The sequence below is a fragment of the Oncorhynchus gorbuscha genome, linkage group LG06 (genome assembly GCF_021184085.1).
Source record: "Oncorhynchus gorbuscha isolate QuinsamMale2020 ecotype Even-year linkage group LG06, OgorEven_v1.0, whole genome shotgun sequence".
NCBI lineage: Eukaryota > Metazoa > Chordata > Actinopteri > Salmoniformes > Salmonidae > Oncorhynchus > Oncorhynchus gorbuscha.
Genome location: NC_060178.1, coordinates 4,971,652 through 4,984,352, shown reverse-complemented (window position 1 = coordinate 4,984,352; position 12,701 = coordinate 4,971,652). Strand labels below are relative to the sequence as shown.

The 12,701-nt window shown below is 44.2% G+C and overlaps 1 protein-coding gene across 1 annotated transcript in view; it reads left to right on the top strand.

The window, feature by feature from the left end:
• Nucleotides 1–12,701, top strand: part of LOC124037445 (dual specificity mitogen-activated protein kinase kinase 1-like) — a 60,283-nt gene that overhangs the window by 13,054 nt on the left and 34,528 nt on the right. Inside the window, 5 exon segments of the mRNA XM_046352145.1 lie at nucleotides 473–683; nucleotides 4,353–4,499; nucleotides 9,595–9,627; nucleotides 9,629–9,676; nucleotides 11,211–11,262. Coding sequence (XP_046208101.1) covers nucleotides 473–683; nucleotides 4,353–4,499; nucleotides 9,595–9,627; nucleotides 9,629–9,676; nucleotides 11,211–11,262 — 491 coding nt within the window.

Below are 12,701 nucleotides of genomic sequence, written 5' to 3'. Positions count from 1 at the left end.
CTCTCTCCTCCTCTCTCTCTCTCTGTCTCTCTCTGTCTCTCTCTCTCCTCCTCTCTCTCTCTCTCTCTCTCTGTCTCTCTGTCTCTCTCCTCCTCTCTCTCTCTCTCTCTGTCTCTCTGTCTCTCTCTCTCTCTCCTCTCTCTCTCCTCTCTCTCTGTCTCTCTTTGTCTCTTTCTCCTCTCTCTCTCTTTTCCTCTGTCTCTCTTTGTCTCTCTTTCTCCTCTCTCTCTCTCTCTCTCTCTCTCTCTCCCTGTCTCTCTCTCTCTTCTCCTCTCTCACTCTTTGTCTCTCCTTCTCCTCTCCTCCTCTCTCTGTCTCTCTCTCCTCCTACCTCTTTTTCCTCCTCTCTCTCTCTCTCTCTCTCTCTCTCCCTGCCTCTCCTCCTCCTCTCTCTGTCTCTCTCCTCCTCTCTGTCTCTCTTCTCCTACCTCTCTCCCCTCCTCCTCCTCCTCCCCCTCTCTCCCCCCAACAGGACTAACCTAGAGGCCCTTCAGAAGAAGCTAGAGGAGTTGGAGCTTGATGAACAGCAGCGTAAACGCCTGGAGGCCTTTCTCACCCAGAAACAGAAGGTTGGAGAGCTGAAGGATCATGATATGGAAAAGATCTGTGAGCTGGGAGCCGGGAACGGAGGGGTTGTCTTCAAAGTTTCACACAGACCGTCAGGGCTCATCATGGCCAGGAAGGTGAACTAGAATTGCACTTTTAAATCCCAGCGTTTTGATGAAGGAATTCTGCCTCTTTACTACCATCTTGATTGGATTTTGGAACAATAAGTTGTTCTGTCATGGAGAACACTGTCTGGCTGTTCATCAGACTGTTTTCCTTCTTTTCTGAGACCAGGCTGCCCTGTCTGTCTTCTCCAATATCCCAGTCTGCCATTGATTTGGAATGGCATCATCTCTGTTTTTAGAAGCAGAGGTCACATAGAATATATCTTCCTACAATCTGGGATGCTGTAAACAGAGAAGCCTTTTCCTCTTCTCTTAGCCACATTAGCTAAGTTAGCCACATTACGTTAGCCAGCTAAGTTAGCCACATTACGTTAGCCAGCTAAGTTAGCCACATTACGTTAGCTAGCTACAGCTGTTGTTATCATTTAGCTTAGCTGTTCGGGGACAACTCACCAATCTACAACTTCTGCTATATTGTATTCAAACTCCAATCCATTTTGTTAAAATAAAAATATAAAAGCACCGTTATTTAGCCGACTAGTTGACCATGGGGCGGCAGCGTAGCCTAGTGGTTAGAGCGTTGGACTAGTAACCGGAAGGTTGTGAGTTCAAACCCCCGAGCTGACAAGGTACAAATCTGTTGTTCTGCCCCTGAACAGGCAGTTAACCCACTGTTCCCAGGCCATCATTGAAAATAAGAATATGTTCTTAACTGACTTGCCTGGTTAAATAAAGATTTAAAAAATATATATATATATTGTCTTTTGATTATCTGTCACCATGAAAAGAACACACGTCATACATAGTTACGGTTACCTAGGGTCGGATCCCCCCGCAGACTGTATGAGAAACATATCAACGAGAGAGGGAGCTGGTGGACCAGACTAACATGACAGAGAGAGCTGGCTGGTCGACCAGACTGCGAGAGAGAATATTTGTTCATATACAGACACGTCCTATGTGTTTTAATCTAATATATGTACTGAGCTTGTCTGATGCTTTAAGCGCTCTCTTTCATAAAATAATCAAGACACACAAATAATAAATGGATCACTAGTCACTTTAAATAATGTCACTTTAATAATGTTTACATATCTTACATTACTCATAACACATGTATATACTGTATTTTATACCATCTACTGCACCTTGCCTATGCCGCTCGCTCATCCGTATATTTATATGTACATATTCTCATTCACCCCTTTAGATTTGTGTGTATAAAGTTGTTGTTGTGAAATTGTTAGATTACTTGTTAGATATTACTGCACGGTCGGAACTAGAAGCACAAGCACTTCGCTACACTCGCATCTGCTGACCATGTGTATGTGACAAATAAGATTTGATTTGATTAGATTAGATCAATAAATTGGTTATAACAAACACTGACAGCAAAATGGCCGCAGAGGAAATTACAAACTCAAACCGGGGAAATGTTTACTGGTTGCTCAGGAGGTAAAGGGGAAGTCAGAGGTGTGGAATAACTGACTAGTTCTGGAAATTAGTGGAGATGAAGAAGAAGGAAGGAAGGGAGCACTGGGTCAACCATGTGATGTTTCTGACCCTTTGGAACAATGTAAAACAACGTCCAATTTATAATTATAGAGTCTGGTGTAAAGCCTTTATAACAGCAAAGACTTAAAAACAGTCACGCTCATTCGTGAATACAATTTCTGAAATGGAACGGTTTATTTATTATTTACACTAATTATTCAAGCATAGCTTTATTTTAAATATACATTTTTTATTTTACCAGGCACGTCAGTTAAGAACAAATTCTTATTTATAATGACGGCCTACCGGGGAACAGTGGGTTAACTGCCTTGTTCAGGGGCAGAACGACAGATTTTTTTCCCCCCAGATTTTTATTTCGATCCAGCAACCTTTTCGGTTACTGGCCTAACGCTCTAACCACTAGGCTACCTGCTGGTTACTGGCACAACGCTCTAACCACTAGGCTACCTGCTGGTTACTGGCCCAACGCTCTAACCACTAGGCTACCTGCTGGTTCTCTCTGTTGTCACTGTTATCACTAGTACGCTCCTTGTCTCCTCTCTGTATTCCAGTTGTCACTGTTATCACTAGTACGCTCCTTGTCTCCTCTCTGTTATCACTGTTATCACTAGTACGCTCCTTGTCTCCTCTCTGTATTCCAGTTGTCACTGTTATCACTAGTACGCTCCTTGTCTCCTCTCTGTTATCACTGTTATCACTAGTACGCTCCTTGTCTCTCACTGTTATCACTAGTACGCTTTGTCTCCTCTCTGTTGTCACTGTTATCACTAGTACGCTCCTTGTCTCCTCTGTTGTCACTCACTAGTACTCTGTCTCCTCTCTGTATTCCAGTTGTCACTGTTATCACTAGTACGCTCCTTGTCTCCTCTCTGTATTCCAGTTGTCACTTCACAGTTGTCTCCTCTCTGTTATCACTGTTATCACTAGTACGCTCCTTGTCTCCTCTCTGTATTCCAGTTGTCACTGTTATCACTAGTACGCTCCTTGTCTCCTCTCTGTATTCCAGTTGTCACTGTTATCACTAGTACGCTCCTTGTCTCCTCTCTGTTGTCACTGTTATCACTAGTATTCCAGTTGTCACTGTTATCACTAGTACGCTCCTTGTCTCCTCTCTGTATTCCAGTTGTCACTGTTATCACTAGTACGCTCCTTGTCTCCTCTCTGTTGTCACTGTTATCACTAGTACGCTCCTTGTCTCCTCTCTGTATTCCAGTTGTCACTGTTATCACTAGTATGCTCCTTGTCTCCTCTCTGTATTCCAGTTGTCACTGTTATCACTAAGTACGCTCCTTGTCTCCTCTCTGTCACTGTTATCACTAGTACGCTCCTTGTCTCCTCTCTGTATTCCAGTTGTCACTGTTATCACTAGTACGCTCCTTGTCTCCTCTCTGTATTCCAGTTGTCACTGTTATCACTAGTACTATTATCACTAGTGTCTTGTCTCTCTCTGTATTCCAGTTGTCACTGTTATCACTAGTATGCTCCTTGTCTCCTCTCTGTATTCCAGTTGTCACTGTTATCACTAGTACGCTCCTTGTCTCCTCTCTGTTGTCACTGTTATCACTAGTACGCTCCTTGTCTCCTCTCTGTATTCCAGTTGTCACTGTTATCACTAGTACGCTCCTTGTCTCCTCTCTGTTATCACTGTTATCACTAGTACTCTTGTCTCCTCTCTGTATTCCAGTTGTCACTGTTATCACTAGTACGCTCCTTGTCTCCTCTCTGTATTCCAGTTGTCACTGTTATCACTAGTACGCTCCTTGTCTCCTCTCTGTATTCCAGTTGTCACTGTTATCACTAGTACGCTCCTTGTCTCCTCTCTGTATTCCAGTTGTCACTGTTATCACTAGTACGCTCCTTGTCTCCTCTCTGTATTCCTGTTGTCACTGTTATCACTAGTACGCTCCTTGTCTCCTCTCTGTATTCCAGTTGTCACTGTTATCACTAGTACGCTCCTTGTCTCCTCTCTGTTGTCACTGTTATCACTAGTACGCTCCTTGTCTCCTCTCTGTATTCCAGTTGTCACTGTTATCACTAGTACGCTCCTTGTCTCCTCTCTGTATTCCTGTTGTCACTGTTATCACTAGTATGCTCCTTGTCTCCTCTCTGTATTCCAGTTGTCACTGTTATCACTAGTACGCTCCTTGTCTCCTCTCTGTATTCCAGTTGATCCACCTGGAGATCAAGCCGGCCATCAGGAACCAGATCATCAGAGAGCTGCAGGTTCTGCATGAGTGTAACTCCCCCTACATTGTGGGCTTCTACGGGGCCTTCTACAGCGATGGAGAGATTAGCATCTGTATGGAACACGTGGTACTACTATACCTCACTATACTACACTATACTGCCCTACACCATACTATACTACACTATACTGCCCTACACTATACTACACCATCTACAGCGATGGAGAGATCAGCATCTGTATGGAGCACATGGTACTACCACACTACACCATACTACCCTATACTACACTATACTACACTACACCATACTACACTATGCTACACTACCCCACACTACCCCATACTACACCATACTACCCTGTACTGCACCATACTACCCTATACTGCACCATACTACACCATACTACACTATGCTACACTACACCATAGTACACTATGCTACACTACCCCACACTACCCCATACTACACTATACTACCCTGTACTGCACCATACTACCCTATACTGCACCATACTACACTATACTACACCATACTACACCATACTACACTATACTACACCATACTACCCTGTACTGCACCATACTACACTATAATACACCATACTACCCTATACTGCACCATACTACACTATAATACACCACACTACCCTATACTGCACCATACTACCATACTGCACCATACTACACTATAATACACCATACTACACTATAATACACTACCCCATACTACACCATACTACCCTATACTACAACATACTACCCCATACTGCACCATACTACCCTATACTGCACCATACTACCCTATACTACACCATACTACCCTATACTGCACCATACTACCCTATACTGCACCATACTACACTATAATACACTACCCCATACTACACCATACTACCCCATACTGCACCATACTACCCTATACTGCACCATACTACACCATACTACCCTGTACTGCACCATACTACACTATAATACACTACCCCATACTACACCATACTACCCTATACTGCACCATATTACGCTAACTATACTACACACACTGTATTACACTATACTACAATATACTACACTATACCAGACTACACTATACTACACCACTCTATACTATACTACACCATACTGCACTATACTACACTATACTACACACACTATACTATACTACACTATACCAGACTACACTATACTACACCATACTGCACTATACTACACTATACTACACACACTATACTATACTACACTATACCATACTACACTATACTACACCACTCTATACTATACTACCACCACTATACTACACTATACTATACTACACTATACTACACTACTATACTACACTATACCATACTATACTATACTATACTACTACAACTCTATACTATACTACACTATACTACACCACTCTATACTATACTACACTATACTACACCACTATACTATACCATACTACACTATACTACTATATACCATACTACACTATACTATAGCATACTACACTATACTATAGCATACTACACTATACTATATACATACTACACTATACTATAGCATACTACACTATACTACACCACTCTATACTATACCATACTACACTATACTATAGCATACTACACTATACTACACCACTACTATACTATACCATACTACACTATACTATACCATACTACACTATACTATAGCATACTACACTATACTACACCACTCTATACTATACCACTCTATAGTATACCACACTACATTATACTATACTACACTGCAATAGGTTACACTCCACCCCCTTATACTACATTATACTACATTACACTATACACTATACACTATACACTATCACACTATACTACACCATTATACATCACAATACTACACCATATTACACTATAATACACCACACTGTACTACCCTAAACCATACTGCACTACACTACTTTATACTACACTACACTATTCTATACTATACCATACCACACTGTACTACCCTAAACCACACTGCACTACACTACTTTATACTACACTACACTATTCTATACTATACCATACCACACTGTACTACCCTAAACCATACTACACTACACTACTTTATACTACACTATTCTATACTATACCATACCACACTGTACTACCCTAAACCACACTGCACTACACTACTTTATACTACACTACACTATTCTATACTATACCATACCACACTGTACTACCTAAACCATACTACACTACACTACTTTATACTACACTATTCTATACTATACCATACCACACTGTACTACCCTAAACCAAATCAAATCAAATCAAATGTATTTATATAGCCCTTCGTACGTCAGCTGATATCTCAAAGTGCTGTACAGAAACCCAGCCTAAAACCCCAAACAGCAAACAATGCAGGTGTAAAGCACGGTGGCTAGGAAAAACTCCCTAGAAAGGCCAAAACCTAGGAAGAAACCTAGAGAGGAACCGGGCTATGTGGGGTGGCCAGTCCTCTTCTGGCTGTGCCGGGTAGAGATTATAACAGAACATGACCAAGATGTTCAAATGTTCATAAATGACCAGCATGGTCAAATAATAATAAGGCAGAACAGTTGAAACTGGAGCAGCAGCACAGTCAGGTGGACTGGGGACAGCAAGGAGCCATCATGTCAGGTAGTCCTGGGGCACGGTCCTAGGGCTCAGGTCCTCCGAGAGAGAGAAAGAAAGAGAGAATTAGAGAGAGCATATGTGGGGTGGCCAGTCCTCTTCTGGCTGTGCCGGGTGGAGATTATAACAGAACGTGGCCAAGATGTTCAAATGTTCATAAATGACCAGCATGGTTGAATAATAGTAAGGCAGAACAGTTGAAACTGGAGCAGGAGCATGGCCAGGTGGACTGGGGACAGCAAGGAGTCCTCATGTCAGGTAGTCCTGGGACATGGTCTAGGGCCCAGGCCAGTTGAAACTGGAGCAGCAGCATGGCCAGGTGGACTGGGGACAGCAAGGAGTCATCATGTCAGGTAGTCCTGGGGCATGGTTCTAGGGCTCAGGTCCTCCGAGAGAGAGAAAGAAAGAGAGAAGGAGAGAATTAGAGAACTGCACTACACTACTTTATACTACACTACACTATTCTATACTATACCATACCACACTGTACTACCCTAAACCATACTACACTACACTACTTTATACTACACTATTCTATACTATACCATACCACACTGTACTACCCTAAACCACACTGCACTACACGACATTATACTACACTACACTATTCTATACTATACCATACCACACTGTACTACCCTAAACCATACTACACTACACTATGGATGGTAATCCATCTCTTATGGGATTAATTGGTAATCCATCCCTTATGGGATTAATTGACAACCCATTTCTTATGGGATTAATTGACAACCCAACCCTTATGGGATTAATTGGCACATTAACAATCATTACAATAATTCACTATGGTAATTAAATGATATCTCTTCTTCTGGCGTTCTCTGCATTGACCTTCACATAAAGAGTGAAAACAACACAATACATCAATAAGTCAATAAGGTCCAAACAATAATTACATCCCTAGAGCAGTGCAATAATACACACACACACACACACACACACACACACACACACACACACACACACACACACACACACACACACACACACACACACACACACACACACACACACACACACGTGCATACATACAGTGGGGCAAAAAGTATTTAGTCAGCCACCAATTGTGCAAGTTCTCCCACTTAAAAAGATGAGAGAGGCCTGTAATTGTCATCATAGGTCCACTTCAACTATGACAGACAAAATCAGGAAAACATTTCCAGAAAATCACATTGTAGGATTTTTAATGAATTTATTTGCAAATTATGGTGGAAAATTTGGCAGGAAGTTCCTCTGTCCCCGTCCATCTCTCTGTTCCTCTGTCCCCGTCCATCTCTCTGTCCCCGTCCATCTCTCTGTCCCCGTCCATCTCTCTGTCCCCGTCCATCTCTCTGTCCCCGTCCATCTCTCTGTCCCCGTCCATCTCTCTGTCCCCGTCCATCTCTCTGTCCCCGTCCATCTCTCTGTCCCCGTCCATCTCTCTGTCCCCGTCCATCTCTCTGTCCCTCTGTCCCCGTCCATCTCTCTGTTCCTCTGTCCCCGTCCATCTCTCTGTTCCTCTGTCCCCGTCCATCTCTCTGTTCCTCTGTCCCCGTCCATCTCTCTGTTCCTCTGTCCCCGTCCATCTCTCTGTTCCTCTGTCCCCGTCCATCTCTCTGTTCCTCTGTCCCCGTCCATCTTTCTGTTCCTCTGTCCCCGTCCATCTCTCTGTCCCTCTGTCCCCGTCCATCTCTCTGTCCCTCTGTTCCCGTCCATCTCTCTGTCCCCGTTCCTCTGTCCCCGTCCATCTCTCTCTGTCCCCGTCCATCTCTCTGTTCCTCTGTCCCCGTCCATCTCTCTGTTCCTCTGTCCCCGTCCATCTCTCTGTCCCTCTGTCCACGTCCATCTCTCTGTTCCTCTGTCCCCGTCCATCTCTCTGTTCCTCTGTCCCCGTCCATCTTTCTGTTCCTCTGTCCCCGTCCATCTCTCTGTCCCTCTGTCCCCGTCCATCTCTCTGTCCCTCTGTCCCCGTCCATCTCTCTGTTCCTCTGTCCCCGTCCATCTCTCTGTCCCTCTGTCCCCGTCCATCTCTCTGTCCCCGTCCATCTCTCTGTCCCTCTGTCCCCGTCCATCTCTCTGTTCCTCTGTCCCCGTCCATCTCTCTGTCCCCGTCCATCTCTCTGTCCCCGTCCATCTCTCTGTCCCCGTCCATCTCTCTGTCCCCGTCCATCTCTCTGTCCCCGTCCATCTCTCTGTCCCCGTCCATCTCTCTGTTCCTCTGTCCCCGTCCATCTCTCTGTCCCCGTCCATCTCTCTGTTCCCCCGTCCATCTCTCTGTTCCTCTGTCCCCGTCCATCTCTCTGTCCTCTGTCCCCCCGTCCATCTCTCTGTTCCTCTGTCCCCGTCCATCTCTCTGTCCCTCTGTCCCCATCCATCTCTCTGTCCCTCTGTCCCCATCCATCTCTCTGTCCCCGTCCATCTCTCTGTCCCTCTGTCCCCGTCCATCTCTCTGTCCCTCTGTCCCCGTCCATCTCTCTGTCCCTCTGTCCCCGTCCATCTCTCTGTCCTCTGTCCCCGTCCATCTCTCTGTCCCCGTCCATCTCTCTGTCCCTCTGTCCCCGTCCATCTCTCTGTCCCCGTCCATCTCTCTGTCTGCAGGACGGTGGTTCTCTGGATCCCTGTCTCTCTCTGTCCCTCAGGAAAGATACCAGAACAGATCCTGGGGAAAGTCAGCATCGCTGTGGGTACCTCAAACACATCTATGTCTATCTCTCTGACCCCTATCTCCATCTATCTCTGACCCTCTATCTCTCTGACCCTCTATCTCTCTGACCCTCTAGCTCTCTCTGGATCTCTCTGACCCTCTATCTCTCTTCATCTATCTCTCTGACCCTCTATCTCTCTGACCCTCTATCTCTCTGACCCTCTATCTCCATCTATCTCTCTGACCCTCTATCTCTCTGACCCTCTATCTCCATCTATCTCTCTGACCCTCTATCTCTCTGACCCTCTATCTCTCTGACCCTCTATCTCTCTGACCCTCTAGCTCTCTCTTCGTCTATCTCTCTGACCCTCTATCTCTCTTCTATCTCTCTGACCCTCTATCTCTCTGACCCTCTATCTCTCTCTGACCCTCTATCTCTCTGACCCTCTAGCTCTCTCTTCGTCTATCTCTCTGACCCTCTATCTCTCTCCATCTATCTCTCTGACATTTCAAATGTCATTATGTCTATATATATATAGTGTTATAACGATGTACAAATAGTTTTAAGAACAAAAGGGAAAATAAATAAACATAAATATGGATTGTATTTATAATGGTTTTTGTTCTTCACTGGTTGACCTTTTCTTGTGGCAACAGGTCACAAATCTTGCTGCTGTGATGGCACACTGTGGTATTTCACCCAATAGATATGGGAGTTTATCAAAATGGGGTTTGTTTTCAAATTCTTTGTGGATCTGTGTAATCTGAGGAAAATATGTGTCTCTGATATGGTCATACATTGGGCAGGGGTTAGGAAGTGCAGCTCAGTTTCCACCTCATGTTGTGGGCAGTGAGCACATGGCCTGTCTTCTCTTGAGAGTTTCCTCGTCGTTTAGTTGGGTCTAACGATGTTGCTTTGTCTCTCTCTCATTTACTGAGCTAAAAAATGTAAAATTTGTATGAATGTATGTTTGGAACCATGTCAATGGTACTGTCAATGGTACTGTATGCTGATGCTGTACTGTATGCTGATGCTGTATGCTGATGGTGTCTGCTGATGGTGTCTGCTGATGGTGTCTGCTGATGGTGCCTGCTGATGGTGCCTGCTGATGGTGCCTGCTGATGGTGCCTGCTGATGGTGTCTGCTGATGGTGTCTGCGGATGGTGTATAATGATGGTGTATAATGATGGTGTATAATGATGGTGTCTGCTGATGGTGTCTGCTGATGGTGTCTGCTGATGGTGTCTGCTGTCTGATGGTGTCTGCTGATGGTGTCTGCTGATGGTGTCTGCTGATGGTGTCTGCTGGTGGTGTCTGCTGGTGGTGTCTGCTGATGGTGTATAATGATGGTGTCTGCTGATGGTGTATAATGATGGTGTATAATGATGGTGTCTGCTGATGGTGTCTGCTGATGGTGTCTGCTGATGGTGTCTGCTGAATAATGTCTGCTGATGGTGTCTGCTGATGGTGTCTGCTGATGGTGTATAATGATGGTGTATAATGATGGTGTCTGCTGATGGTGTATAATGATGGTGTCTGCTGATGGTGTCTGTCCTTCTGCTCCTCCAGGTGATTAAAGGCCTGTCCTACCTGAGAGAGAAACACAAGATCATGCATAGAGGTGAGCCGGAGAAAGGAGAGCGGTTCAAAAGATATTAATTTATTTCAAAACTGCAGATTTATAGCTAATCATTCATATTGTCATTCATACTGTCTTGGTGTTTAACAAGGTGGACCATACCATCTTGGTGTTTGACACTGTGGACCATACCATCTTGGTGTTTAACACTGTGGACCATACCATCTTGGTGTTTGACACTGTGGACCATACCATCTTGGTGTTTGACACTGTGGACCATACCATCTTGGTGTTTGACACTGTGGACCATACCATCTTGGTGTTTGACACTGTGGATACCATCTTGGTGTTTGACACTGTGGACCATACCATCTTGGTGTTTGACACTGTGGACCATACCATCTTGGTGTTTGACACTGTGGACCATACCATCTTGGTGTTTGACACTGTGGACCATACCATCTTGGTGTTTGACACTGTGGACCATACCATCTTGGTGTTTAACACTGTGGACCATACCATCTTGGTGTTTAACACTGTGGACCATACCATCTTGGTGTTTAACACTGTGGACCATACCATCTTGGTGTTTAACACTGTGGACCATACCATCTTGGTGTTTAACACTGTGGACCATACCATCTTGGTGTTTGACACTGTGGACCATACTTTCTCTGTGCAGAGATTGAGCTGTATTGGGATTACTGGTCATGCTCTGGACTGGTTTGTGAACCATCCAATCACATTTCTTCAACAGGTTAATTTGGCCACCAGAGGCAGATCGTTCTACTGTCTGCTTTAATTAGTTACCTGTGGTCTAGGTGGAATGTGCATGATGCTTCCTAACTAGCCTTCTGACATCATAGAAAATTCATCGTAAAAGTCAAAAGGTGATTTATTCTCATGTTGTTGTCAAATAGCAGTTATTTACCCACTACTGCTAGCCTGGAGTGGTGGTGAGCTCCGCTAAAGTTGACTATTCCACTGTGTTGGTGATATGGTGGCTGTGAGTTCGAATCCCATTCAGGGAAAGATCATTTTTTGAAGGAGAAAACCCTCCCCTGCTGGTCCTAGAGTGAAATAATCTGGTTCTAAGATTCTGGTTCAAATTCCAGTCGTACTCAGAAAAAGAAATGAGCTTAAACTATATTTTATTAAAACCGCACTGCATAACAACGTGGATCACTATTGCTAGGTTACTTATATGATTATAAACATACTAAAACAATGCTCAAGTCAATTAATCAGTTTCCAACATTCCCTCATCTTGAACAGCGATCACAAACTATGCCACTTTGTTACCATACCCTACATTACTCATCTCATATGTATATACTGTACTCTAGACTGCAAACTCTCCTTCCAGACCCATATCAAACATCTCCAATCGAAAATCAAATCAAGAATCGGCTTTCTATTCCGCAACAAAGCCTCCTTCACTCACGCTGCCAAGCTTACCCTAGTAAAACTGACTATCCTAC